At 59.4% G+C, this 27,639-nt stretch overlaps 4 protein-coding genes across 6 annotated transcripts in view; 3 read left to right on the top strand and 1 right to left on the bottom strand.

Moving 5' to 3' along the window:
• The first annotated feature begins 72 nt into the window (after window positions 1-72).
• On the top strand, window positions 73-15,878 carry ZGPAT (zinc finger CCCH-type and G-patch domain containing). 3 transcript variants are annotated; one of them, XM_069495631.1, is made up of 7 exons: window positions 73-108; window positions 568-1,236; window positions 13,330-13,463; window positions 13,680-13,835; window positions 14,666-14,785; window positions 14,854-15,259; window positions 15,414-15,877. In XM_069495631.1, the coding sequence occupies exons 2-7, from the start codon at window positions 647-649 to the stop codon at window positions 15,550-15,552; spliced, it is 1,545 nt and encodes a 514-aa protein (XP_069351732.1). In that variant the 5' UTR covers window positions 73-108; window positions 568-646; the 3' UTR covers window positions 15,553-15,877. The 3 variants fall into 3 exon arrangements, with proteins under 3 accessions (XP_069351732.1, XP_069351735.1, XP_069351733.1); XM_069495632.1 differs by lacking the exon at window positions 73-108 and adding an exon at window positions 236-256; XM_069495634.1 differs by lacking the exon at window positions 73-108 and having other exon boundaries at window positions 157-1,236; window positions 13,680-13,802; window positions 15,414-15,878.
• Window positions 15,879-16,357: 479 nt separating this feature from the next.
• On the top strand, window positions 16,358-18,814 carry LIME1 (Lck interacting transmembrane adaptor 1). The gene is made up of 4 exons (XM_069495635.1): window positions 16,358-16,429; window positions 17,564-17,778; window positions 17,910-18,214; window positions 18,309-18,814. The coding sequence occupies exons 2-4, from the start codon at window positions 17,607-17,609 to the stop codon at window positions 18,735-18,737; spliced, it is 906 nt and encodes a 301-aa protein (XP_069351736.1). The 5' UTR covers window positions 16,358-16,429; window positions 17,564-17,606; the 3' UTR covers window positions 18,738-18,814.
• Window positions 18,815-19,507: 693 nt separating this feature from the next.
• Window positions 19,508-23,748, top strand: SLC2A4RG (SLC2A4 regulator). Its single transcript, XM_069496558.1, has 7 exons — window positions 19,508-19,702; window positions 20,019-20,173; window positions 21,029-21,138; window positions 21,604-21,791; window positions 21,860-21,960; window positions 22,037-22,390; window positions 22,474-23,748. Exons 1-7 carry the CDS (start codon window positions 19,571-19,573, stop codon window positions 22,583-22,585), a joined length of 1,152 nt encoding a protein of 383 aa, XP_069352659.1. The 5' UTR covers window positions 19,508-19,570; the 3' UTR covers window positions 22,586-23,748.
• Window positions 23,749-25,899: 2,151 nt separating this feature from the next.
• The window catches only part of ZBTB46 (zinc finger and BTB domain containing 46), a 46,646-nt gene continuing 44,906 nt past the window's right edge, over window positions 25,900-27,639 (bottom strand). Inside the window, exon 5 of the mRNA XM_069495492.1 lies at window positions 25,900-26,735. Coding sequence (XP_069351593.1) covers window positions 26,370-26,735 — 366 coding nt within the window. The 3' untranslated portion in view covers window positions 25,900-26,369. The remainder of the gene's footprint in view (window positions 26,736-27,639) is intronic.

Here is a 27,639-nt window from a genome sequence, read left to right on the forward strand (position 1 = left end):
TGCGCGCCGCGTCCCAGCGACACCCGCGCCGGGCACTTCCGGCGGCGGCTCCGGAAGAAGTGCTGGGCGGCTGCAAGGGCGGAAGGGGGCGTCGGGCCGCTCTAGCCGGTGAGGCCGGCGGGCTCTCTATGGCGGCGGCCGGGGAGCCGCGCGGAGGCGGAGCCCGGCCCGGGACAAGCGGGCCGCGGCGTGCGGGGACGGGGCCCGGGCCTGGGCGGGCACAGGGTCCGTGCCTGGGCGGCGCCCTCCTCGGGAGGTGGGCTCGGCTGAGGGAGGCGAGGGCCGGCCGGGGGGCGGGCGCAGGCGGGGCCGCCCGGGGAGGGGCTCTGGAGCTGGCGCTTGAGACGACGCGGAGCGGACCTGCCGGGAGAAGCCGGGCGCCGGGCCGCGCACAGGGCCCGGGTCTGGCCTTCCCACTGGGAGCGGCTCCCTCTGAGCCTGTGTTCTCCTCGTCCAAAGGGACACGCAGCCGAGCTCGTTCCCGCAGGCTGTTGCGAGGACCCGGTGAGAGCCTCCGCTCGAGCAAGGCGGTAGATCCAGGGCTCACTTGGCTTCTCTTCCTTGCAGCTCTGGTCGCACAGCTCGTCTCCCAGGCCCCGGGGACGCGCCCCTGCCTTCCCGGGGAAACCAGCGTCCCTGCCCCAGGATGGACGAGGAGAGCCTGGAGACGGCGCTCCAGACCTATCGGGCACAGCTGCAGCAGGTGGAGCTGGCCCTGGGTGCCGGCCTGGATCCCTCGGAGCAGGCCGACCTGCGCCAGCTGCAGGGGGACCTGAAGGAGCTGATCGAGCTCACTGAGGCCAGCCTGGTGTCTGTCCGGAAGAGCAAGCTGCTGGCCGCACTGGATGAAGAGCAGCCAGCCCAGGAAGATGCTGAGTACCTGGCTTTCCAGAAGGCCATCGCCGAGGTAGTGGAGGTGCCAGCAGCCCCTGCGGCAGAATTGGAGACTGTTCCTAAAAGAGAGGCTGGGCCAGAGCCATCCAAAGGGGGGCAGGAGGAGGAAGAGAGAGAGGACAGCGGCGATGACGAGGAAGAGCTGAGCGGGACGAAGGTGAACGCCCCCTACTACAGCTCGTGGGGCACCCTGGAGTACCACAGCGCCATGGTCGTGGGCGCTGAGGAGGCCGCGGACGGCTCGGCGGGAGTCCGCGTGCTGTACCTCTACCCCACGCACAAGTCCCTGAAGCCCTGCCCGTTCTTCCTGGAGGGGAAGTGCCGCTTCAAGGAGAACTGCAGGTAAAGCTCTGTCGCCAGACGCGTGAGGGCCCTCTGTGCCTGGCAGTTTTGTCCTCGTCGGGTGGGCGGGTTTTACAGCAGTGGCCTTGTTCAGGTGTCCGCTTGGTATTTCTTTGCTAAACCAAGAAGCGTTTGAAGAGAACAGGCCCCCGACCTATTGTTCATTTTGTTCTCCAGAATGCAACTTTTAGAATTTACTGTTTGTGTGGAAATCATCAAACATGCAAAATCAGACAGCGTAGTGTAATCACTGCCCGTGGTCTGTCACCCAGCTTCAGCGTTTATCAACGTTTTGTCCGTCTCGTTTCATCTGTTCTCCCTGCCCGACTTTTTTCTTTTCCTGGACTATTTTAAAGCAAATTCCAGAAATTACTGTTTTTTTCCTACCTGTGAGTACCTCAAGATGCACCCCTAACCTAACTGATAAGGATGTCATTTAAAAAGTAACTTTCGTATCATACCTGACAAATTTAATGGTAATACCTTGTTCATATTCAAATATCCGCAGTTGGCCGGGCGCGGTGGCTCACGCCTGTCACCCCAGCACTCTGGGAGGCCGAGGCAGGAAGATTGTTTGAGCTCAGGAGTTCGAGACCAGCCTGAGCAAGAGCGAGACCCCGTCTCTACTAAAAATGGAAACAAATTATATGGACAGCTAAAAATACATATAGAAAAATTAGCTGGGCACGGTGGCACATGCCTGTAGTCCCAGCTACTCAGGAGTCTGAGGCAAGAGGATCGCTTGAACCCAGGAGTTCGAGGCTGCAGTGAGTTCATGATTGCGCCGCTGGACTCCAGCCGGGCAACAGAGCCAGACCTCATCTGTTAAAAAAATTTTAACAATATATAGATAATGTTGAAGTGCCCTTTGTATCATATCCCCTTCTTCCTCCTAAGAAGCTGTCATTACCACAACTTTGGCAGGTATCTTTCCAGTATGGAGTCATGTGTCACCTAACAACAGAAATAAGTTTATTGTCAGGCAATTGTTTTTCTTTTCTTTTGAGACAGTCTCATTCTGTTGCCCCTACGAGTGTGCAGTGGTGTCATCACAGCCCACAGCAACCTCAAACTCTCAGGCTCAAGCGATCCTCCTGCCTCAGCCTCCCGAGTAGCTGGGACTATAGGCACACACCACCACGTCCAACTAATTTTTCTATATTTTGTAGAAAGGGGGCCTCACTCTTGCTCAGGCTGGTCTCAAACTCCTGAACTCAAGCGATCCTCCCGCCTCAGCCTCCCAGAGTGTTAGGATTATAGGCGTGAGCCTCTGTGCCCGGCCTAGGCAATTCTTCATTGTAAAGTTACATCACAAAGAACACGTAAGCAGACCTAGGTCCTGTGGTCTACTGCACACCTGGGCTGCAAACCTTACAGCATGTTATTTACTGAACACTGTAGGCATTTGTAACACAATGGTAAGTTGAGTACTTGTGTATTTAAACATAGAAAAGGTAGAGTAAAAATACTGTATGAGAGATAAAAATGGCGCACCTGTACAGGGCACTTGCCGTGATGGAGCGTACGGGACCGGAAGTTGCTCTGGTGAACCACTGAGTGGTGAGTGAGTGTGAAGGCCTCAGACATCACCGTGCACTCTCTAGACTTTATAATCACTGTACGCTCAGGCTACACTAAATTACAAAAAGTATCCCGGGATTGCACTACAGCATCATGACAGCTATGACGTCAGCAGGTGATAAGAGACACCATCCTACATACGGTGGCTCCGTCATTGGCCGAGAGGTGGTGCGGCGCATGACTGCATGGTAATTCCCTCCAGACATGTGTATATATCTGTGCTTTATTTCTTAAATTTTTAAGTAAATGGCATCATACAGTATGATTCATTTGCAACTTGCTTTTTTCAGTAAGCGTGTTTTGAGAACACCATGTTGATATTTATGGCACTGTTCGTTTTAACTGCTATATGATTTTCCTGCATGTGGCTACACTGCATTTGCTTTACTGTGTCGCCTTCTGATGTCTCCAGCGTCTGTTTACTGCAGTCCTGTGCAGTGAACATCCCAGCACATGCCGCCTTTTGCACTAGTGAGTATTTCTCTAGCGTGTAACCAGCGTGGAGAGAACATACACACTTTTGCTTTTGTGTGGCAGGGCCTGTGCCTAGTCCTCCCCCTGCTTGCTCACAGTGACGGTTCCTGACTTTCGGATTTGTGCCCCCTGAAAGCTGCGGGACTGGCATCTGGACTGGATTAGGATTTCCTTGATCGCTGGCAAGGTCGAACATCTCTTCACACACTTGTTAGAACTTAATCTCTCCCTGTCTCCACCTCCACGTCTATAAAGTGGAAGTGAGAACTGTTTCTCACGGCCACTGGCAGGATGGAGGGCATTCACGTGTGCAAGGAATTCAGAGCAGCGACTAACCAAGAGCCAACACACAGCAAGTTGTTTCTACCTTGTCATTGTAAAATAAATTCAGACACAGGAAGTAAACATAAAGTGCAGGGAGTCATTATTAAGTGAACACCCTGTCACCACTCAGGTCAAAAATACAACTTTTCCAGGCCGGGCGCGGTGGCTCACGCCTGTAATCCTAGCACTCTGGGAGGCCGAGGCGGGTGGATCGCTCAAGGTCAGGAGTTCAAGACCAGCCTGAGCAAGAGCGAGACCCCGTCTCTACTAAAAATAGAAAGAAATTATCTGGCCAACTAAAATACATATAGAAAAAATTAGCCGGGCATGGTGGCACATGCCTGTAGTCCCAGCTACTCGGGAGGCTGAGGCAGTAGGATCACTTAAGCCCAGGAGTTTGAGGTTGCTGTGAGCTAGGCTGACGCCACGGCACTCACTCTAGCCCGGGCAACAAAGCGAGACTCTGTCTCAAAAAAAAAAAAAAAAAATACAACTTTTCCAACCCCCCCTCCGAAGCCCCTCCCTGTGCCTCAACCCAAAACAGCCTCTGCCTCCTCTGAGCACAGCCACTGTCCTCACCTGTGTGATAGTCACCCCCTTGTGTAACTGTGGTGGAAACACTTTGGTTCAATCCTGCTTGTTTTCTAACCCTGATTATGTCGGAATCTGGTGGTCTGCACGCACTTCCACGCTTCTCTTTTTTTTTTTTTTTTTTTTTTTGAGACAGAGTCTCTCTCTCTCTCACCCGGGCTAGAGTGAGTGCCGTGGCGTCAGCCTAGCTCACAGCAACCTCAAACTCCTGAGCTCAAGGGATCCTCCTGCCTCAGCCTCCCGAGTAGCTGGGACTACAGGCATGCGCCACCATGCCCGGCTCATTTTTTCTATATATATTTTTAGTTGGCCAGATAATTTCTTTCTATTTTTTAGTAGAGACGGGGTCTCACTCTTGCTCTGGCTGGTCCCGAACTCCTGACCTCGAGCGATCCTCCCGCCTGGGCCTCCCAGAGTGCTAGGATGACAGGCGTGAGCCACCGCGCCCGGCCTCCATGCTTCTCTTGTCCTCACTGTCTCACTGCTAGAGGGCCCTACCCCAGGGCCCCCAGCTGAACAGCCAAGCGGCAGTTGGAAACGTTCTTCTTTGCTTCCTGCGCGTTGGCAGCGGGAACCAGGCGCTTGATCACCAGGTCCAGCCCCTTTGGCAAGATTCTAGATGCAGGTTTCTTTCGTGACGTCAGCAGCCGCTGGTGCGTGACGCCTGGGTTTGCTCGCTCGTTGGGGATGGCCGAGTGGAAATATTTAGTACTTCAGTTCTGTCAGTTCATCTTCATTCATTGGCTGGAACGAAAGGGATGCTCCTCCTCACCTACAGTTGGGCCCCCAGGGGCAGAGTGCGCACAGAAAAGGCAGAACAAATGCTGGATTTTTCTGTTTAGTTTAGTTTCCAGGATAATGAATTGATTCTTTTTCATCCTGGGAAGGTGATGAATTAGCTTTCAAAAAGCATTTCATACCCTCAATGAACTCATGGATTTAAATATTTTTAAGGAGTTTTAATCTACTGCAAGTCTAATCCTTATTCAGCCCCAAACTGTCCCACCTTTGCCCAGTGGGTGGCTCTTCAAGTCGACTCCTGCATCCGTCTGAGGGACCTCAGTGGTCCCCTTGCTGTCTGGGAGGCAGGATTGGAGTTAGCCCAGTCTCCAAGAAGCAGCCAGGCCTGGTTGCCTTTATTCTTTGGAGACAGGCTGGAGGGCAGTGGCGATCACAGCTCACTGCAGCCTCCAACTCCTGGGCCAGGCAGTCCTCCTGCCTCAGCCTCCTGAGTAGCTGGGACCGCGGGCATGCCCCACCACACCTGGCAAATTTTTCCAGTTCTTGTAGAGATGTGGTCTCACTCTTGCTCAAGCTGGTCTTGAACTCCTGGCCTCAAGGGATCCTCCCACCTCGGCCCTGGTTTCTATAGGAGATGATATTTCAAAACCCACAATGCAGCCACCGGTTGCTCATTGTTACTGGGTCGGGCACTGTTTCTAGGTCATTCAGTGGACAGATGCACGTGTGGGAGCACATATGTACAAACGTGTACATGTATATACGTGCAAACCACACACCTATGTTTTCAAAGATAAAATGCCTTGTAATTTCACACTGATATTTCCAGTGCACATTAATGACTGTAGTGTTTTTAATTAACCTCTTCTGCATTCCATCTGTGCAGGCTTACCTTGGAGTATATATTTATAAGGTACATGTGATGTTTTGATACAGGCATACAAAATGTATTAATCAAATCAGGGTAATTGGTGTATCCTATCTGTTAAATAATAAAAAAAGATTTCTAGCCTGACCAACATAGCGAGACCCCATCTCTACAAAAAATTAAAAAATTAGCCAGGCATGGTGGTGGTACCTGCTGGTCCCCGCTACTCAGGAGGCTGAGGCAGGAGGATCGCTTGAGCCCAGGATTTGAGGTTGCTGTGAGCTATAGTGGGGCCTGGGACCCTGTCTCAAAAACAAAAAAGATTTCTCTGTATCGTGTGATGCTGTTTGAGAGCATTTTACCCACAGTAAAACGTCTTTCAAAGTCAGAGTGGGTCCTCTCAAACCCTGGCGCTGCTTTGTCAGCGCAGTCTGTGTGATATTCTAAATCCTTTCATTTCAACAGTGTCGCGGCCTCTTCCCCAGGAGCCGGTCCGTCCCGAGGAACGGCCTGCTTTGCTTGTGAGAAGCCACTTCCCTATGCGGGGGCGGCGTCCCGGTCGCGTCCGCAGGCTCCGGTTCTCATTCCAGTTCTCTTGCTGTTTCCGCCACGGCTCCGGCTGCCTCTTCCACTGAAGTCCTGAATCCCTCGATGCCGTCCGTGACAGGAGGCTTCCAGACCCCTGTCGTGTGTTATGTTGACTCCCGTGAATCACGGATGTTCTTAACGGCACCTAAAATGGCGGGTCCTTTCCGGAAGGTGTCAGTTTGCCTTGCCAGCTCCGCCAGAGGATCACTCGAGTGGCAGCTGTAGCCTCACCGGAGGTATTTCTTAAACAGTGAGGCTTGAAGGCTGCGATTGCTCACGGATCCGTGGGCTGCAGGGGGGTGTTGTTAGGAGCGTGAAAACAACATTCATCTCCTTGAACGTCCCTCTCAGAGCTGTCGGGTGACCAGGTCACTGTCAGTGACCAGTGATATTTTTAAAGGAATCTTTGTGTTTTTTCCTGAGCATTAGACCTCAACAGTGGTCTTAAAATAGTAAATGTTAGTACACGATGCTGTAAACAGACGTGCTGCCATCTAGGCTTTGTTCTTCCATTTCTAGAGCACAGACAGAATAGATTTAGTATAATTCCTAAGGCCCTAGGATTTTCAGAATGGTAAATGAGCATTACTTCAATTCAAGTTCACGGAGGCATTAACCCCCGACGAGGGGCTCGGCCTGTCAGATACGGATTTCCAGCCACACGTGGGAGCTTTCCAAAGCCCTGTTCCCTTCAGTAGCTCCTTCCCCAGCCTGTCCCTCCCGCCGGCTTCAGGGGCCGCGCGCCAGGCCTTCAACAAGGGCTGCTCTGGAGGCTGCCCGGCCCTGAGAGAGTTCCAGGCAGGGGAAACAAAGGCACGCCCTCAAGCCAGCCGCTCAGAGGACACCAGCAAGGTCAGAGTACACAACCATGGTTCTTTGAGGACGGGTCCGTACTGTCCCCTCTGACACCAAAGCCACTCCAGGAATGCAGGTTGTTGCCCTCCCGTGGCTGCCCGCGAGCCGGGGAACGGAAGATGGGCGGCAGCTCAGCATAAATGCCACGACTCGCTTTTGCTGAACTTAGTAGCTTCTTACTTCATTAAGCATTCATCTAGCTGTTAGAGTCCAGAGTTCCAGAAAGTTGATTGTGGCAGCTTTTTGTTTGTCTGTTTTGAGACAGGGTCTGTCGCTCAAGCTAGAGTGCAGTGGCATCATCATAGCTCACTGCAGCCTCCAACTCCTGGGCTCAAGCATCCTCCTGCCTCAGCCTCCCGAGTAGCTGGGACTACAGGCATGCGCCACCACACCCAGCTAATGTTTCTATTTTTTTTGGTAGAGACGGGGCCTCGCTATGTGACTCTGGCTGGTCTTGAACTCCTGGCCTCGAGCGATCCTCCCACCTCAGCCACCCAAAGTGCTGGGATTACAGGCATGAGCCACTATACCGGGCCTGACTGTGACAGTTTTTGACAGCTTAATTGTTGCTTTAGTGGAGAGATGGATTCTTGGAGCTGCCTACTCCACTGCTAGTGACACCCACCTCTGTTGTTAATGTTTTCAGCTACACTTTTTTATGTTATTTTCTTCGTGGTTACTCTTTCCCTTACGTAGCTCTTTCCTCAGCCTCACAATTACAATGTGCACTTTAAAATGTCATCGCACTGTCTTCTGGCTCCGTTGTTTCCGATGAGACGTCATCTGTCAATCAAACTGTTGTTTTCTTGTACATTGAAAAAGCTTTTTGCTCTTGCTGCTTTCAAGATTTTCTCTGTCTTGACCTCTAGCAGTCTGTGATGTGTCCAGGTGCAGATCTCTTTGTGTTTATGCTATTTGGGCTTGAGTAAGCTTCTTGGATCCATAGATGAATGTTTTATTTTGTTTTATCAAATTTGGGGCATTTTCATCCATTATTTTATCAAATAACTTTTCCTGCCTCTCTCATCTCCCTGCGGGTCTCTGAAGCTCTGTTCAGTTTTTTCAATCTTTTTTTCTCTTTATTCTTCAGATGGGAAAATTTCTGCTGACTTTTTTCTTCTGCCATCTCAAATCTGTTGAGTTCATCTAGTGGATTTTTTTAAAAAATAGGCTTTAGTTTCACAGCCACATTGAGGCAGGATGCAGAGATTTCCCATGTGCCCCTGGCCCTGCCCCATGCACAGGCCTCCCCGTCAGCACCACCCAGCACCAGCACCACGTTTGTTCCCGTCCTCGAGCCTCCTGACACGTCACCGGCACCAGGTCTGCGGTCGACACCAGGTCACTCTTGGTGGTGTGCGTCCTGTGGGTTTTGGCAAATGTGTAATGACAAGGATTTACTCACGTAGTGTCACACAGGGTGGTTTCCTGCCCCCAGCATGCTCTGCTGCACCTGTTCCTCCGTCCCTCCCCCAAGTCTAGTGAGTTTTCCCTGTCAGTGATTATGCTTTTCAGCTCTGGAATTCCCCTTTGATATATTTTATGTAATATCCACGTTTTTAAGATTCTCTGTTTCTTGAGTAATTGTCGTCATATTTTCATTTAATTCTTCGGATGTACTTACAATGGCTGCTTTGGAGTCTGCTCAGTTTGACATCTGGGCCCATTCAGAGTCAGATTCTATCCACTGCTTTTTTCCTAAATATGGATCACACTTTCCTGTTTGCTTGTCTCATCGTCCTTTGTTGAAAACTGGCTAAGTCAGATGATATATATCTGGATTCTGAGTCGTTTTCCTGAGTTTTGTGGTGTTTGTTTTAATTAAGTTTTCTGGACTAAACTGCAAAACCTGTCTCCCTCTACATAGTGTGCAGCCTCTGATATCTCTGCTCAGATTTTTTAATTCATTTTTATCTTTTCGCCTGGCTTCCTGGGTTTCATTTGTGTGTGTGTGTGCCGTATACTGGTCAGCCAGTGATTTAGGCAGAGGTTGTGCTCAAACACTTCTGGCCCAAAGGGCTTCCCTGCCCAGCCCCTCAGGCTGGGGTCAGGGAGCAGACCGCGAGTGCAGCCAGTCCCCAGCCTCCTCCTCGTTCGCTCCCGTGGCCTCTTGGAGCCGCTGACACATGCACTAGAGCCAGGGACACGGAGGGCTGAGCTCCTCCACGGCTCTGTCGTGTCCAGGGTCTCCCTGGTCAATATCTGGCCAGCCCAGTGCTCACCCCACCTGAGGTCACAACCCCAGATGATCAGAGTTAGTGTCCCCGTTGGTTTTTCGTCAAGTTAATCACCAAGCTGCAAAGCCCTGGGTGTCACTGCTGTTTCTGCAGCCAGCACCACGTGAGCAAAACTCAGGTGTGCTGACCCGGGAGTGGGAGCAGGTGCAGCCCCAGGTGCAGAGGCTGACGACTGCCCACTGTTCTGACCTGAAGCTAAGCAGTTTTTCCAGAATAATCTCTTCTCAGAGAAGGGTGTTGTCATCTTTGGTCAATTTCCAGAACTCTGCATGGGTGAGTTTTGACAATTTTGTCAAGTTTTAGATTGTTTTTCCGTGGGGAGGATTCAACATCCTTTCCACTTGGCCATAGCTGAAGCTTAGAGCCCACTTCAGTTCTCAGTGCTGTTTTCAGGTTTAAGTCCTTACTTGTTCTGGAATACGTCTCAGTGAGTGCTGTGAGGTGGGCGACTGAGTTGGGGTTTCCATATGTGAAAGCTGGTCTTTAATTTTTCCTTGTGAAATCCATGGGCCACGTTTTCCCAGCCGTGTGGTGCCGCCTCTGTCGTGTGGAGTCGTCCTGTGCGGGGGGGTGCACCGTTCTCTGTCCCAAAGTCCTCTCGTGGCTATGTCATTAACTACTCTCCAAGGCTGGAAATGTAGGGATTTCCAGGTTTTTCATATTTGATTAACATCCTTGTGGCCAAATCTTAGCATACATTATTATTGCTCTAAAAAGATCGTTCCTTAGAAGCACTTGCTGGGTTAAAGAGTACACCACGTTTTAAGTCTTCTGATACTATGGAATGTTCCTCCAGAAAGGTCTGGTAGCTGACGTGGTGTGTGTTGAAGGGGGCTATTTAGTCAGATTCCCCTCTGGGTTTGGCCCCCCGGAGCATGCTCTCTGCCCCCCGGTTGAACGGCCTTTTCAGCCGTGTCCGGTGCAGTGCGGGCGGGCGGGGCCTGTGGCCACTGCAGCCGCCTGGTCGCTGGCGGTGCCGTGCGGGAGAAGGAGCTGCCCGGGACGCCTTCCTGCCACGCCTCTCGTTCCCACCGCTGCTTCCCACCTGGGAGGACAGCCGTGCCGCGTGGCAAATGCCAGTTCTTGGTCGCTCGTGCAGGGCCAGGACAATTCCTGTGTGAGGTGATGGCACAGCAGCAGCAGGTGGTGCTTAGTTGTTCGTGTCTTTCTGTGGCGACGTTCAAGGCGGAAGTCCTAAGTCTGTCCTCACATTTCCTCTTCCTTCTCTCTCTGTCTCGGTTTTGTTTTTAATTTTACTCGTTCACTGGTATCTCAAAGTCAAGGCACCACTTTTACAACCGGGAGGGCCCAGTCGTGTGAGCGCGCGCCCACGCACCCAGCACGCCTGCCTGGCTGCTGCCCGGTGGGGAGCGTGCCCGCCGTCACCACAGGGCTGCTGCCACCGCCGTCCTCGCGCCCAGGACGCTGCTCGGAGTGGCCACGTCCGTCCTGAGAGAGAATGCAAGCGTGTTCGTGTATGTGTCTGTGTGTGTAGTGTATACAGTTGGCCCTTGGCATCCATGAGTTCCACATTCATGCATTCAACCAACCATGGATCAAAAATGTTTGGGGAAAAAAGGATGGTTCCTTCTGTACCAAACAACTTTTTTCTTGTCGTTATTCCCGAAATACAATATAACCACTATTGACGTAGCATCTACTTTATCTTAGGTGTTATAAGTAACCTAGAGATGATGTCAAGTACACAGGAGGATGTTCTATGCAAATAGTGCACCATTTTACATAAGGGACTTGAGCATCTGTAGATTTTGATATCTGAGGGTGGTCCTGGAACCGTCCCAGGGATACCAAGGGACAACTGTATATGTATATGCAAGTGTGCAAGAGTATATATGTATATGTGCATGTATGTGCATCTGTGTGTTTAGTGTGCGCATGTGTTACTGTATGTGGGGCATGTGTACATGTGTGACAGCGTGTGTCAGTGTACGTATATGTGTATATGACAGTGTATGTGTATTCGTGTTGAACACATGCACATACGTATGTGTGAGACAGTGTGTGAGTGCATGTGTACATGTGTGAGTGCATGTGTATACATGAGTGCATGTGTATGTGTGTGAGTACATGTGTATACGTGTGTGCATGAATGTGTATACGTGTGTGAGTGCATATGTATGTGTGTGCATGTGTATATGTGTGAGTGCATGTGTATACGTGTGCGCGTGCATGTGTATACGTGAGTGGATGTGTATATGTGTGAGTACATGTGTATACGTGTGCGTGTGCATGTGGATGTGTATATGTGTGAGTACATGTGTATACGTGTGTGCGTGCATGTGTATATGTGAGTGGATGTGTATATGTGTGAGTACGTGTTTACGTGTGTGCGTGCATGTGTATACGTGAGTGGATGTGTATATGTGTGAGTACATGTGTATACGTGTGTGTGTGCATGTGTATACGTGAGTGGATGTGTATATGTGTGAGTGCATGTGTATACGTGAGTGGATGTGTATGAGTACATGTGTATACGTGTGTGAGTGCATGTGTGTGTGCGTGCATGTGTATATGTGTGAGTGCATGTGTATACGTGTGTGCGTGCATGTGTATATGTGTGAGTGGATGTGTATATGTGTGAGTACATGTGTATACGTGTGTGCATGCATGTGTATATGTGTGTGAGTGCATGTGTATATGTGAGTGCATGTGTGTACGTGTGTGCATGCATGTGTATATGTGTGAGTGCATGTGTATATGTGTGCGTGCATGTGTATATGTGTGAGTGGATGTGTATCTGTGTGAGTGCATGTGTATACGTGTGTGCATGCATGTGTATACGTGTGAGTGGATGTGTATATGTGAGTGCATGTGTATACGTGTGTGCGTGCATGTGTATATGTGTGCGTGCATGTGTATATGTGTGCGTGCATGTGTATATGTGAGTGGATGTGTATATGTGTGTGCATGTGTATACGTGTGTGCATGCATGTGTATACGTGTGTGAGTGGATGTGTATATGTGAGTGCATGTGTGTACGTGTGTGAGTGCATGTGTATACGTGTGCGTGCATGTGTATACGTGTGCGTGCATGTGTATACGTGAGTGGATGTGTATACGTGTGTGCATGTGTATACGTGTGTGCATGCATGTGTATATGTGTGTGAGTGGATGTGTATATGTGAGTGCATGTGTGTACGTGTGTGAGTGCATGTGTATATGTGTGCGTGCATGTGTATATGTGAGTGGATGTGTATATGTGTGTGCATGTGTATACGTGTGTGCATGCATGTGTATACGTGTGTGAGTGGATGTGTATATGTGAGTGCATGTGTGTACGTGTGTGAGTGCATGTGTATACGTGTGCGTGCATGTGTATACGTGTGCGTGCATGTGTATACGTGAGTGGATGTGTATACGTGTGTGTGCATGTGTATACGTGTGTGCATGCATGTGTATATGTGTGTGAGTGGATGTGTATATGTGAGTGCATGTGTGTACGTGTGTGAGTGCATGTGTATATGTGTGCGTGCATGTGTATATGTGTGAGTGCATGTGTATACGTGTGCATGCATGTGTATACGTGAGTGGATGTGTATACGTGTGTGTGCATGTGTATACGTGTGTGCATGCATGTGTATGCGTGTGTGAGTGGATGTGTATATATGAGTGCATGTGTGTACGTGTGTGAGTGCATGTGTATATGTGTGAGTGCATGTGTATATGTGTGTGCGCGCATGTGTGCCTCAGTGTGTCTGTCTGGCTGTCTCTCTCCCTTCAGGGCAGTGTCCAGGTGGATGAGCTCAGTGCTCCTGGCTCACCTGCCCCTGCTGGGCCATGTCTCAGCCACTGCCTCCTGTGCCCTCTCTGCAGGTTCTCCCACGGGCAGGTGGTCTCTCTGGATGAGCTACGCCCCTTCCAGGACCCGGACCTGAGCTCCTTGCAGGCCGGCTCTGCGTGTCTGGCCAAGCACCAGGACGGCCTCTGGCACTCTGCGCGCATCACTGGTGAGGCTGGCGCTGTCTGGGAGCCGCAGGGCTCCATCTAACAGGGCCCTTCCTGGAAACCTCCCGTGCCTCACACGTGTTGTTACCACGTGGCCACTCCCTGCCTCCTTCAGGTTGGGCGTCAGGACTGCGGCTCTGGGCCCAAGATGAGCGTCTTGCTCCCAACTTGCAGCGAGGCTCTGGCTGGGGCTGACCTGCACTTGTCTCTGCCCCCAGATGTGGACAGTGGCTACTACACAGTCAAGTTCGACTCGCTGCTGCTGAGGGAGGCTGTGGTGGAGGGGGACAGCATCCTGCCCCCGCTGCGCACAGAGGCTGCAGAGTCCTCTGACTCCGACGGCGGCGGCGTGGACGACTCCAGCTATGCCCGAGGTGTGGCAGCCGCTCGGGGGACCCAGAGGCCAGGAAGGTGGGGGTGGTCACCCTGCGACATCTGGGGAGTGAGTGGCTGTGGCGAGGCCCACCATGCTCAGGAGGGGAGGCACAGCAGAGGGCCCCTGTCCCCCAGGGGGCGGGCAGACAAGAGCACGTGGAGGGCCTGGAGCAGATCCAGAGCCCCGAGATGCAGAGGCCAGTCTTTGTCTTCAAGGAGTCAGCAAGTACAGTCTCGCTGACGCGAGGCCGTGCTGTGGCCCCGGGAGGGGAGGGGCCCCCAATGCCGGAGCTGCCAAGGAAGTCTCAGGGAGTGACCGGTTGGTGGGCACAGAGTGCAGGAAGGACCAGCTCCTCCGGGTGGCTTCCCAGACGTAGGGCCTGGTGTCTGGTGGCCTGGCGGGCAGCCAGGGTGAATGCCCAGCGGTAGGATCTGGGGCAGGGTGCGGCCCTTGGAGAGGTCAGTTAGCACCAAGCTTGGGAGTTGTCCCCAGGCGTCTGTGATGGGAGTTGGGGGTGGCTGAAGCCCCACGTCCATGTGATCGAGGAGCGGAGGGAGCCACGGAGGTGGGGTCGGCCACTCCCCATGAGGGCAGCGGAGGCCTGTGGAGGGGCCCGGTGCAACCAGGTGCTGCCCTGAGGGGTGGAGGCTGCAGCAGTCCGCTGTCCATCGTCACGTGCCCACAGCAGGCCCAGGTGACTGTCCGGGAGCCGCAGGTGTGGGGATTAGGGCCCTGCCCAGTAGCTGAGCTCTTGGACTAACACTGGCCAGAGCCCAGGGCGCCGTGCCGACCTCTGACCTGGCCGAGCCGCTGCTCTGTCTCCTGCAGTGGTGGAATCGGGCCCTGCGGACCCCGGGACCTGCGGCTCCGCCTTCGCGGGCTGGGAGGTGCACACGCGGGGCATCGGCTCCAGACTGCTCGCCAAGATGGGCTACGAGTTTGGCAAGGGTGAGTGCGCGCTGCCCTGGGCGGGGTGCTGCCGCAGCGGCCCTGGTGCCAGCCCGTGTCTCCCCCAGGCCTGGGCCGGCACGCGGAGGGCCGGGTGGAGCCCGTCCACGCCGTGGTGCTGCCGCGAGGGAAGTCGCTGGACCAGTGTGTGGAGATCCTGCAGAAGCGGACCAAGGGCGGCAAGGCTGGCGCCAACAGGCCTCCCAGGGGCCGGGGGAGGCGGGGTAGGCCCGGGGGCTGCCCGCCACCTCGGAATGTGTTTGACTTCCTCAACGAAAAGCTGCAAGGCCAGGCTTCTGGGGCCCTGGAGGCTGCGGAGGCCACGCCAGGCAGGAAGAGCAAGGACATGTATCACGCCAGCAAGAGCGCCAAGCGGGCCCTGAGCCTGCGGCTCTTCCAGACTGAGGAGAAGATTGAGCGGACCCAGCGGGACATCCGGGGCATCCAGGAGGCCCTCGCCCGACATGCCGGCCGGTACATGTGGGGCCCGACTCCGGGCAGAGGGTGGGCCCGGGTGGCCCTGCCCACCAGACGCGTGCGGGTGGTACTGGACCCAAGCGTCCGGCAGTGGCCACAGCGGCCTGGGGGAGCGGTCCAGGAGCCACGCTGACTGGCAGCCCCTCCCCAGGCACAGCGTGGCCGCGGCCCAGCTGCAAGAGAAGCTGGCGGGAGCCCAGCGGCAGCTGGGGCAGCTCCAGGCTCAGGAGGCGGGCCTGCAGCGGGAGCAGAGGAAGGCGGACACCCACAAGAAGATGACTGAGTTCTAGAGACCCACGAGCACCATGGACAGAGCCTGGGACCCCGGCGTGGGCTGCCCTCAGGAAGACCTGCTGTCACCCCAATACCTCAGCCGCCCCTGAGGAGGGGCCAGCCCACTCCCAGGCGAGCCCTCTCGGTCAGCCTTGCTGGCCCGGGACTTGTGGACGCTGCTGAGTGGAGACGGGGCTGCAGGGTCACCTCTGGACACTTGTCTACCAAGCCTACCTGCCAGTGTCTGGGGCATCTCCTTTTCCAGGACATTAAAGCGATTTTGCCGCAGTGTCATTCCGTGGCGACTCGGCTGGCTGCGGGGTCTCTGGGGAGAGAAGGGGCTGCGCAGGTGGCCACAGCCAGGCTGGGCTGGAAGGGCCTGGGTGAGGCTGCCACCCCTGCCCAGGGCCGGAGGGCCGAGGAGGGCCAGAATTGTCCCTTCTCTGACCAAGGCGGGTCCGAGCTGGGGGTGCCTGCCAGGTTGGCTGACACCCACAAACAGGTGGAGCGTGGTGGTGCTCTGGTGGGTGGGACGTGGGACGACCATGGCCCTTGACGGCCCGCTGAGAGCACTTGGGGCGGCAGGTGGACCTGGCTGCCCTCGAGGCTGTGGGGATTCCGCCCCAGTGCTTGGTGGCCACTGACCATCCAGTTCCCTGCTCTGCCCGTGGCGGAGGGGACGTAGCTGGGCCCCCAGGACAGTGCCAGCTGGAAGCACACACTCACCGACTCCGTCTAGTCTAGGCCTCGGCAGGCGGCTGAGGCAGGTGGGTGGGAGGCGGCAGGGGAGGCGCTCTGAGCCGCAGGGGCAGGAAGTGAGGTGGGAGCTCGGCTGCACAAAGGCCTTCCTGGCCTGCCCCAGACAGCTGAGGAGGAGCCGGGCCCACGGCCGTGGTAAGTGCCTGCTCCAGCCTGCAGCCTGGACAGGTCCTAAGCCCTCGGTGCCCTCGGTGCCCACCGAGGTGGGGGCTTTGGAGGGCTGGGGTCTGGGAGGGCCAGGCCCTGCCAGGTCTGGCTAGTCAGCTGGGTCCTTTGGGAGAGCATTCCACTCCCTGGGTCTGGGCAGACTGGCATTGACCTCCAGGGACCACCCCTCTCGCCCCCCAATTCTTGCCTCCCTGCTGCTGAGCTGTGCCAATTGTGGGTGTCCCTCCCAAAAGCTCTGCCAAGCCCCCAGGAAGGGGTCAGATCCTGTGGCAGGGTAGGAGAGCCAGGGAGAAGTGGGATGGGGACATTCGGTGCCCACAGCAGCCCCCTCCTGCCTCCTGCCCCTCTTCCAGCTTCTTGGGGTGCTGGGCTCTGTAGTGAGTGGCTTGGGGGCATCACCTGAGATGAGGGGGCCACCCCCGGGCAGGGGTGACCACCGATGAGGTCTGGCCTGGGGCTCGCAGGCCCTGGGGCTTCCCCAGATCTTGGGTTTGGTGAGCACAGCTGGCCTTGGCCAGCACGCAGCTGCCCTGCCCCTCCTCGCTGGCCGTGCTCCGTTGCTGTGGTTGCCCTCCCCGGCTCCGATGGGGGCCAGGCAGAGCACCCTCCACTCACCTCCCCAGGAGCCCTAGCCAGAGGCGGGAAGGTGGGCGCCTCTGGGCGGGAGGGGCTGTGAGCGTGGGGTTTCCTGTGCTGAGTCAGCACCCAGGGGGAGGGGCCGCCCGGCAGGGGCAGGGGCAGGGGCCAGGCCGGTGCCCTCAGCCTGCCCGCAGTGCCCCTCTCTCTTCTGCCCCCAGGCCCCTGGCTTCACAGGATGGGGCTGTGGGTGCCCTCGGCCCCTCCTGCTCTCTGGGTCCTAGGGTGCTGCGCCCTGCTCCTCTGGCTGTGGGCGCTGTGCACGGCCTGTGGCAGGTACGTCTGTCCGTGGCGGGTTTGCTCGAGGGCCTACTGAAGCCCGCCCTCCACTGCACAGCTCGGGAGGGGCTGCAAGCCAGTCCGAGCACCCAGCTCTGCGCGCCTCCACCCTGGGCCTGGGACCCGAGGCCGATCGCCCCCGCCCTCACCTCTGCCTCCCTGGCCTGACGACGCTCTTGCCCCCAGGAAGCGGGCGCGGAGGCCCTGGGCCGGGCTGCAGGGCAGCGTGATGCCGGCGGAAGCCGCGAGTGCCTGGCTGTCCCAGGGCCAGGGCGGGGCCGGCTGGGAACCGACCTGCCCGCCTTGCCCCCAGGCACTGCTGAGACGGACCCAGCTCCGCTCCCTCAGCAAGTCGGACACCAGACTGCACGAGCTGCACGCGGGCCCGCAGGGCTGCAGAGGTGAGCAGGGCGCTCAGCGTGTCCCAGGGTCGGGTGTGGGCGGCTGGGCGGGGCTTGCTGCGCAGCACCCTAACCCTGGGCCAGACCTGCTCCCTGCTCCCCAGTGACCTCTGCTCTGGCCCCACCCCCAGCCCAGCGGCCTGTCAGCGTGGATCTCCTTCGCCCCCACTGGCCAGAGATGTCCAGGGCCCTCCCCGGGCTGCAGAAAGCCACCTCTGCCTTCCCACACCAAGAGCTGCCCCAGGGCCCACCTGCTGCCACACCCCCCGTGGGCCCCTTGGCCACCTATTCCAACGTGGGGCTGGCGACCATGCCCAGGGCTGGCCTGGCAGCCAGCCCTGTGGTGGCCGAGTACGCCTGCATCCAAAAGCTCAAGGGAGCACAGCGGGGCCCCCAAGAACAGCAGGGGAGGGCCAAGGAGTCCCCAGCTGCTCAGGTAAAGGGGTCAGGGTGGGCACGGTGGGTGGGCTGGGCAGGTCCTCTGCAGAGTGGATGGTGCTGACACCTCGCCGTCCACTTCCTTGCTCCAGGTGGACGCCCTGTACTCCAGGGTCTGCAAGCCTAAAAGGAGGGACACAGGACCCACCACAGCCCCGCTGGACCCCGAGGGCAGGGGAGCAGTTCCAGCCCTGGGCAGTGACTCGGCCTATGAGGCCATCCCGCTCAGGGGCCTGCGTGTGGACAGCGGCCCCCTGGAAAACGTGTATGAGAGCATCCAGGAGATGGGGGCCCACACGTGCCCAGAGCCCCCAGCTTTGGCTGTCAGCATTAGTGGACATAAGCGGGCCACCTGGGCCCCCTGCTGCCACCTGCCTCAGCCCCGGGAGGGGCCGGAAACCCCGCCCTGCCGGAAACACTCGAGTGCCCACGTCCCGTCCTCCACAGTGAGGCCCGTTCCCCCTCCCCAGCCGGCAGCACCAACCCCAGATCTCGGGGCTGCCGGGCTGTGCGGTCCCTGAGGTGCGAGCTGCTCTGACAGACCCGGCCTCGCGGCCGAGAAGGCCCGCGTCTGAATAAATCGCATCGCAGGGGATGAACAGGGCCGTGCCTCACAGCCTGCCCTTCTTGAAAGCTGGGAGGGTTGGGGCCGGGCCCGGGGTTCTCCGGAAGGATTAGAGAGGTCCCTTCTGGCCTGGGGAGCGGGCTCCGGCCCAGTCGCCCGAGGCCGTGCTCCGGCTGGTGCGGCCCCGGAGCCGGGCGCGGAGGGGAAGGCGGAGCTCGCGCTGGCGCTTCCAGGCCGAGTCTGCACGAGGGGGCGGTGTGGCGGCCGGCAGGGTGGCCGTCCGGGGTGGGACTTGGGCCCTGAACTCCGCGGGAGGGCTCCGCCACCCAGCTCCGGTGTTACATAAGGGGTTGGGGGGTGGGCGGCCGTACGTTAAAAAGTAACCTGCTCCCGGGAAGCCCGTCCAGGCAGCGCGGCACCCTCCCCGGCCCCGGCAGCGCCCGAGCGCGCCCGTGGGAAGCCGGCTCTCCCGGGCGGCGGGCGGGGCCGCGGGTGCCGGCCCGGCCCCCTCCCCCGGCTGGCGCGGGAGCTGCCCGGCGGGGCGGGGCCCCGGGCCGCGGTCCACCGCGGAATGTTGATACCGGGCGCGGGCCAATGGGGCGCGCGCCGGGCGGGGCGGGCCCGGGCGGGCGGAGGGGCGGGGCCCGCGGGCAGCCTCCGGGCGGCGCGGCGCGGGCGGCGGCCGGATCCAGGGCGGGGGTCGGCGGCCCGGCCAGCCCGGCCTGGCCCGGGGCTGCGTCCTGAGAGTGCGCCCTCGCCGCTGCAGCCTCGGCGCCCGGCCGGCCGGCCATGGAGGCCGAGCGCCCCCCGCCCCGCGCCGCCGGCCGGGACCCCAGCGCGCTGCTGGCCGAGGCGCCCCGGCTGCGCGCGGAGGGCCCAGGCCCGCGCGCCGCGCCCGTGACGGTGCCCACGCCGCCGCAGGTACCGGGCGCCCGGGGCGGGCGCCGACCAAGTTCCCGGGCCGCAAAGATGGCGTCGGGGCCGCGCAAAGTGTGGGCCCCCGGGGGACGGCGGGGGCGCGGCCGCGTCGGTCCGAGCGCGTCCGTGGGTGCGGCGGGGCAGCGCGGAGCGGCGCGGCGACGCTTCCCGCCGCGCCGGGCCGGGGGCGGGGCCGGAGGCGGGGCCGCGCCGTCCACACCGGCCGCAGCCGGTTTGGGGGGGCGGGCGCCGAGCTGGTCCCGGTGGGAGGTTGGGGGGCCCCCGGCCGCCGCCGCCTCTGAGCCTGCCCCATCCGCAGGGCCCTGCCGCGGGCGGCGGCTGTGCAGGGTTGGAGCTCGCGCTGCCGCAGGAGCCGGAGCCGCGGGCCGCGGACCTCGGGGCCCCGGGGACGTGGGCGGGGGCGGCGGCGGGGCTCCCGACTCCGTCGGCGCACATCCCGGTGCCAGCGCAGAGGTGAGCCGCGGTGCTGGCGCCCGGGGACTGGGTGGGCGCGTGTCGGAGGGTGGGTGTGGATACGTGCCTTCCCGCCTTCGCCTCGCGAGGCCTGGGTGGAGGGCAGGTCAGGATCCCCGGTTTCTAATCGCCCCTCCAAGGTCTCCAGCCCCGAGGAGTTGAGCAGAAATGATCGAGATGTTACGGCCCCTTATTCTCCCTCCCCCAGCTCTTGGGGGCCAGAGCACAGAACTGGGGGGGGGGGATGTCAGTTTCTGTGCAGAACAGGCTGTGCAGTCAGTCGGCCTGGGGTTGACTGTCCAGGAATCCCTGGGGCTCCCCACCTCCACCTCCCGAATCCCGCGTGCCCCACACCTGGGGCTGGCTGCGGGGGGCAAGGGACGGGCTCTGGCCTGCCTCACTGGAGCCTCGGACCGCTTGGAGCCTGGGCTCCTCCTGGCTGCTGGCGACCGCCCCGCTCCCACCCTCCCAGGCCTGGCCCTGGGCCCACAGCTGCTGTTGCACAACCCTGGTTAATGTGTGACGGGGGGAGGGCTGGGCTGGGCCTGGCCTGGCCCCCAACTCCAGCGGGCTTCAGACCCCTGCCCAGCACCGAGGCCTGAAGGAGCCACAGTGGAACAAAGCCCAGGGTGTAGAGAACTCAGGCTGCAGTGGGACCCCGGCCCCGTTCCTGGTGATTCCTGGCGATTTTCAACTCTGCAACCCGAGCTGGGGGAGGAGCCAGGCCTCGAATCCTGGGCCAAGAGTGAGGCAGCCTGGTGTGCACACACGTGCCTGGGCCTGCACGTGTACCCAGGCCGGGGAGGGACCCAGAGCACTTGCCGGCCCCACCCGCACCTGCCCCATCTCCTCTAGAGCCACCGCAGCAGCCGCCCGGCTAGAGGAGGTCATGGCTGCCGCAGCCCTCACAAGCTTATCCACCAGCCCCCTGCTCCTGGGGGCCCCGGTTGCAGCCTTCAGCCCAGGTGAGACTCAGAGGTCTGTGCTCAGGGGTGTGGGTGGGGACAGGGCCCAAGACCCATGTCCTTTGAGGACCCTACAGCCACCCAGCCTCTTGGGCAAGGAGAGCCCTCGAATCTTGGACACCACCTTGCAAACAAACCTCTTGAGCCTGCTTTCTGAAACGGACATCTGGACCCTCAGTACCACCATGGAGGCCAAAGCTGCAGTACCCCGTCTTCTGGTCTCTGTGAGCTGTCCTCTCCCTGCACGGGACGTCTTCCTGCGCCAGGGAGGCTTCTCCCCAAGCCTCTGTGGCCAACTCTTCCCGGCCAATGCCTCCTCCAAGAGGCCCTGCCCACCACACTTACCTGAGGATAGTGAACAGGTGGCAGCTCAGAGTCAGGGACCTGCCAAGGCCAGCAGCTGGCCATCGGGCAGCAGTTTCTGCAGAGCAGCTCGAGCCCACCCCTGTGGTTATGTCCCCGCAGAGCCCGGCTTGGAGTCCTGGAAGGAGGCCCTGGTGCGGCCCCCGGGCAGCTACAGCAGCAGCAGCGCCAGCGGCGAGTGGGGCTGGGACCTGGCCAGTGACCAGTCCTCTCCGTCCACCCCGTCACCCCCACTGCCCCCCGAGGCAGCTCACTTTCTGTTCGGGGAACCCACCGTGAGGAAGAGGAAGGTGAGCTTTGGGGAGGCCCCTGGGGCGGGGGTGCCAGGGTTGAGCCTGACTGCCGGCCCCGTCCGCAGAGCTCCGCCCAGGTCATGTTCCAGTGTCTGTGGAAGAGCTGCGGGAAGGTGCTGAGCACGGCGTCCGGGATGCAGAGACACATCCGCCTGGTGCACCTGGGGTGCGGAGGGGCCTGGGCTGGGCCGGGGTGGGGTCCCGCCAGGCCACCCCTTCAGTCCCGCACTGTGTCCCAGCAGGAGGCAGGCGGAGCCAGAGCAGAGTGACGGCGAGGAGGACTTCTACTACACAGAGCTGGACGCTGGGGTGGACACGCTGGCTGACGGGCTGTCCAGCCTGACCCCGGCATCGCCCACGGCCTCCTTGCCGCCCAGCTTCCCCCGCCTGGGGCTGCCAGAGCTGCCGGAGCCCCCTGTCCTGACCTCCGTGGGCACCCCCCAGGCGTGCCACAGTGACCACGCCTACCAGGCGGGCGAGGCCGCAGGCGGCAGCTGGGGGCAGCTCTCGGAGCATTCTGGAGGCCTGGAGCCGCAGCCCACGGAGGTCAGACCCTGCGTGCCGGCCCTGCCTGCCAGGATGGGCGCCAGCCTGAGGTGCGTGTGGGCCGAGGGCGGGGCAGGTGCCAGGCGGGAGCGTCCCTGCCCCACAGTGCCCATGCCCCCGTGTGTCCCCCCAGGAAGCCCCGGGGTGATGCTAAGAAGTGCCGCAAGGTGTATGGCATGGACCACCGGGACCTGTGGTGCACAGCCTGCCGCTGGAAGAAGGCCTGCCAGCGGTTTCTGGACTGAGCCCCCTGTGCTCACGCAGCCTCCAGGGCTGTTGAAAGGAGAAAATAAGCTACCACCTTCTCCCCACCCCCAGCCTGGGTGACACTGTCCTGGGAGAGCCCCGGGGCCTCCCCCAGCCGCAGGGTCTACTTTTTAATGGGGGAAGGAGGAGTTGGTGACCCTGGACCCCCAGAGGTGGGGGAGGGGTCCCACCATTCAAAGTGCCTCTGAAGAAACCAGCTTTTTGCACTAAAGCCAAACCACACCACTGCCCCCTTGGCCACCGGGGCCCTGGGGTCGGCCATCCTCCCAGCCTGTCGGTCCACGGACTTGTCAAAGGTGTAACGGGCCCAGCTCTGGGGCCGGCCTGCAATGCACTTTGAGGGGTGTCGGGAAGAGGGCTCCCCTGCGCGCACTTAACCCGGCGGTTCGAGGGCCCTGGGGCTGACCTTTTGCCACGTTCCGAAGCTCAGGTGTCTCGCGTCTGGGCCGCACCAGGCGAGGAGAAAATTAAAGATTTGAGATTTTTCCAGAAGTCGAGTCTGTCTCCTGGGAGGAAGGACGTGGGACTGGGACCCCACGGTGAGCAGAGGGGTGGGAAGGGCTGGGGGTCACCCTCTGGCCACCCCCACCTGGGTGAGGCTGGAGGAGGGGACACTCTGAAACACACAGGAGGCGTCTCGCGGAGCAGCAATTTCCCAATTTATTGAAAGTGATCGCTTTGCAAGAATGTCTAAGCTAATCCCGTCACAGAAAGAAAACCCACAGGCAGGCTGGGAGCGCGCCTCGGCACACGAGAACCCGCAGAGCCGCGTGGAGAAGGTAACAGTGGCCCGTCCTGCGGCCAGGGCGAGGCAGGACGGCGGAGCCACGATTGCCCACAACTGAGTACGAAAATCTCCCCTAAATATTAAACACATCTTCAGTACAAACACAGGTTTATAATAATTAATATAAAGTCAATATAATATAGATTATCCCCAGGAAAAAATCAACAGTCTTCAAACACTGCCCTTTTTTTGTCTGTTTCTGTTGACAGGTTGAAAGCATGTTGAAAAAATAAATATTTAAGAAAAGCACACACAGCACCCTCACTACAAGTAGTTCTAAAAGGGCCGCATACAAAACACAGTATAGGATCTAAAAAATAAAAAACAACCACCATTAAGTATGGCTTTCTTAAGAGTTGCACATGTCACAGAATGAGCTAAAATAAGCTTATCTTTCATAATATTGCAAAAAGTTCCAGTTTTTGTATTTTCTCAATTTTCTTTTTTAAAAAGGAAGATGTGCAAAGTTGGAAGCAGTAAGCTGTGTCTTTTGAGTCAGGTCCCTATTCAGTCCTGGCAGCGTCCTGTTCCCCAAAACCCAGAGAGTCCAAACACACAAGCTTGTCAGGATCCAGAGCTTGGTACAAAAACCGTGTGGCTTCCCTGCCCTCCCCCCACACCACCGCCCCAATGGACTGCGTGTTCCACTTTGGTGTTGCAAACACCAAAATATAAACAGACACAAACAAAAAAAATACAAAATGTGAAATGTAATCTACATATTTTTCTTCTTTATAAAAAAATATTTATTAGTTTGAACATTGATTAAAAAAAAATCAGTCACGTAAAAAAAACCTTCATTACATACGTCTTTTCCCTCCACGCCTCCTGAGAGATGGACGTGTTCACCTGGGTCTTGCAGATTCCACACTCTGCAGTGTGCGCCGCGGGCAAGCGCCGTGGGCCGCTGCGCAGCTGGGGACGGCACGGGACCCCTGGCCTCGGGCAGTGTCGGTTCTAAGGAAGGAGACGCCCCCGTGGCACCGACAGGGAAGCCCCGAGAAGGTGGGCGAAGGCGGCCCAGGCGGGCGCGAGCCGGCCGGGGAGAGCAGGACACCCTGAGTGTGGCCGGGGAGGCGCCTTTGTGGGAGGCGCCGGGGTCCTGGGCCAACGGCCCGAGAGGTGGGAACTGGTACAAAACCCAGGGACACTTGGTAGCAAAGGTCTGGTTTCCAGATGCGATTTATAAGAAAGTATAGAAAAGGGGTTCGACGAGTGAGGGAGAGGTCTGGCCGGGGTGAGGGCGGAGGGGCTCAGCCTGCAGCTTCCCTGGGGGACGGGGGCTCGGCTGTGTTGTCCCCCTGGGGAGCACGCGGCCGAGCCCACCCACCGCGGGGAGAGGCTGGGCAGGGAGGACCCTGTGCCCCGACGCCTGGCCCCCCGAGCACCCGGCCTCCAGGCGCCCGCTGCGGGCTGTGTGCGGGCATAGCACCTCCTGGGAGCCATAGAAAGTGGCCGATTTAGAAAAACAAAGGCCGACTTCTCCCTGTGGCACAGGACCCCCGAGGACAGGGCCACCCACCGTGTGTCCACCCCGGGGCCAGCCCGGCGCCCCCCAAGCAGCAGCAGGAGGGGACGCTGGCACTCGGGCCTGGTGTCAGGGACACGCGCTGCCTGACAGTTGGTAAAAGCCATTCTGGCCTACGGTCTGGAGAAAGAGAAAATAAAAACTCTCTCTGGTTGGCGCTGACGCTCAGCGCCCCAAGGAGTCCGTGCACAGGGCGGGTCTGGGGTGCTCAGCTGCGTCCGCCTCGCCCGAAAGCACCACGCCCGGCGCGCCGGAGGGAGGCGGAATGTCCCGGCCGGACGGGAAGACGGCGGCAGGGTTGCCCCGCAGCCGCGAACCTCGGCGCCAGGGCTGCGCTGCGGGGCACAGGGCGGGACCTTTGCTTTTCACCCAGAAAAAGAAAGAATACGTTGAGAGCTCCTTGAAAATACAGCAAGAGGACTGGACCACAAGTTAAAGGAAATCAACCCCATATAGTTTTGTCAAGTGAGAAAAATAATGCCAAACAAAATAACTTTATGTAACTACCTCAATATGTCTCTGACTACTTAAAAATTTGGTTACCCACGCGGGAAGGTGTGAGCAGCACACTGCAGTTAGGAACACCCACCGCCGGCGTTAGCAGCAACAAAGGCAGGAGCCCGCTCTGCCCATCCTGGGGGGACAGCCAGAGCGGCCAGGCCGGGACACAGCGGACGGCAGGCCCAGGGTGGACAGGGCGGCCGAGGGTCTCCCGGTAGGCGCAGGCCACATGGCCACGGTGGCACAGGGAACCCAGTGTGGCCTGAGGAGGCATCCAGGGGCCAGGCCAGACCCCACTGAGGCCAGCTCCACCCGAAAATAGCACCTGGCGCCCCCCGGCCTCCAGCGGGGTTGCAGCGTGTTCTGTGTAAGCACCAAAGCCCAGAGGTAAGAGGGTCGTGGGGCCTTCCGTGCACGGACCTGGATTCTACAGGCTGCCGCGGGGCCACTGGCGCCAGCAAGGGGACGGGCACGGCAGTGACCTGGTGCTGAGGGGAGGGGACGGGTGGGCCTGAGCGGGGGCCAGGGGTACGCAAAGCTCTCAACACCTACTCAGACCTGTGGCCCCGGGCGGCACTCGGGACCTGGCCGTGGGCCATCATCGTGCCTCCAAGCCAGGCTGGCCACAGGGGCTCCTTGGAGGCCACGGAGGAGGCGTCCATGCCGGCTGGGCGCCCACACACTCGCACCACCTGCTGGGGCCTCACCCCTGCGCCAGCCGAGCGCAAACCCAGCCCGTGCCCCCCTTCTCTGGGCTTCGCTGCGGCCCCCCAGGCTCCCCAGGCGCCAGGTCCAACCTGCGGCTTAGCCCACGGAGCTGGTTTCTGTAGGGGGCCGCAGGAGGGGCCACGGGAGGGGTCAGTGTGGCCCCTGGGAGTGGGACCCGTGGAGACGCACACGCAGGTGGACAAAGTGACGCGGCCACCGCCCCGCCCGCGGGGCGGCTCTAGGAGATCCAGGCGAAGTCCTTGTCGCCCCCCGAGGGGCTGCCGGGCTGCGGCGACTCGTCCTCGTCCTTGTCCCCGAGCAGCGCATCCTCCGGGGCCAGGCCCTCGCCGTCCTCGCCCAGCTCCTCACCCTCGCCACGAGGGTCCTCGGGGTCCTCCAGGTAGGGCCCGTCGCCAGGGAACAGCGCCTCCGGGGAGCCCTCGCCGCCCCCGCCGCCGTGGTCCCGAGGCCCGGCCACGCCGCGGCCAGCGCAGTCAGCACACACGCCGTGGCGCCGGGAGCCGTGCCTGATGCCCACGCTGGCGGCAGACATGAACACGCGGCTGCACACCTTGCACACGTACTTCTTGTCCTTGCTGTGGACCTGGGGGGACGGGGCGGTCAGCGAGGGGTGGGGCCCAGCGGGAGGTGCAGCCCCCGCCAGCCCAAGGGCACCTGCACGGGGAGACCCTCCCGGGGGGCTCGGACCCGGAGCCGCACGGGCACGGGGGCACCCGGCAGCAGCACCCGGGTCTCCACCCACGCCGTGTGTCCAGCACCCCCACGGCCACACGTCCTCGCCCGGGTCACACTGCTCCCCCCAGCCTCCCTGCCAGGACAGGCTGAGGGACCCTCTCACTGGACAGGAGCTCACAGACACCCCCTGTGCCCGGCCCAGCCCTCTGCCCTGCACGGAGGCTGCCCGGCCGGGGCGGAGCCGAGGGAGGCACAGCCAGCTCGGGCCGGGGCTCACGGGGCCTCGAGGAGGCCGCGGGACGGGCTGAGGTGCCACACAGCACGCAGGCCTCGGCAGGCGCCTGGCACTGACCAGCTCTGTCCGCCCCGACCCCCAGGCCCCTCAACTCCTCCCTCCCAAGGGCCGTCTCCCCCCAGCTTTGCCGCGGTGGAAGCCGCGCCGTGGGTGGCGGTGCGGAAGCGACTGAGTTTAGTGCTTGCTCACACCGCTCAGAACTCTGCGGTTTTCCACAGCGGCAAGTGGACGCATCACCACGGTAAAGTCCCACTCGCCCGCGCTGTCACGGAAGCAGCTCCTCCGTCCTCGCGAAGACCTCTGAGGGGCAGTCACTGCGGCCGACGCCGCCCGGCCTTGGGCCCCCCGAGCTGCCCTCGCGCCCCTGTCCTCCGCTTCCCAGTCCCTGGGCCACAGGCCGCCTGCAATTGTCCGTCCTCCCCTTCTGGTTTTGGTCACTTTAGAGCCAGGCCCCACTCTGTCGCCCAGGCTGGGACCTCCCGAGCAGCTGGGACCACGGGCGCTGCCACCTCGCCCG

Source organism: Eulemur rufifrons, chromosome 20, assembly GCF_041146395.1.
Source record: "Eulemur rufifrons isolate Redbay chromosome 20, OSU_ERuf_1, whole genome shotgun sequence".
Taxonomy (NCBI): Eukaryota; Metazoa; Chordata; class Mammalia; order Primates; family Lemuridae; genus Eulemur; species Eulemur rufifrons.

Coding starts and splice junctions, on each gene's coding strand:
- ZGPAT (XM_069495631.1), top strand. CDS start 647: ATGGACGAGGAGAGCCTGGAGACGGCGCTCCAGACCTATCGGGCACAG. Junction 1,237..13,329: donor CGCTTCAAGGAGAACTGCAG/GTAAAGCTCTGT, acceptor CCCTCTCTGCAG/GTTCTCCCACGGGCAGGTGG. Junction 13,464..13,679: donor GCACTCTGCGCGCATCACTG/GTGAGGCTGGCG, acceptor CTCTGCCCCCAG/ATGTGGACAGTGGCTACTAC.
- LIME1 (XM_069495635.1), top strand. CDS start 17,607: ATGCCGGCGGAAGCCGCGAGTGCCTGGCTGTCCCAGGGCCAGGGCGGG. Junction 17,779..17,909: donor GGGCCCGCAGGGCTGCAGAG/GTGAGCAGGGCG, acceptor CCCCACCCCCAG/CCCAGCGGCCTGTCAGCGTG. Junction 18,215..18,308: donor AGGAGTCCCCAGCTGCTCAG/GTAAAGGGGTCA, acceptor TCCTTGCTCCAG/GTGGACGCCCTGTACTCCAG.
- SLC2A4RG (XM_069496558.1), top strand. CDS start 19,571: ATGGAGGCCGAGCGCCCCCCGCCCCGCGCCGCCGGCCGGGACCCCAGC. Junction 21,961..22,036: donor ATCCGCCTGGTGCACCTGGG/GTGCGGAGGGGC, acceptor GTGTCCCAGCAG/GAGGCAGGCGGAGCCAGAGC. Junction 22,391..22,473: donor AGGATGGGCGCCAGCCTGAG/GTGCGTGTGGGC, acceptor GTGTCCCCCCAG/GAAGCCCCGGGGTGATGCTA.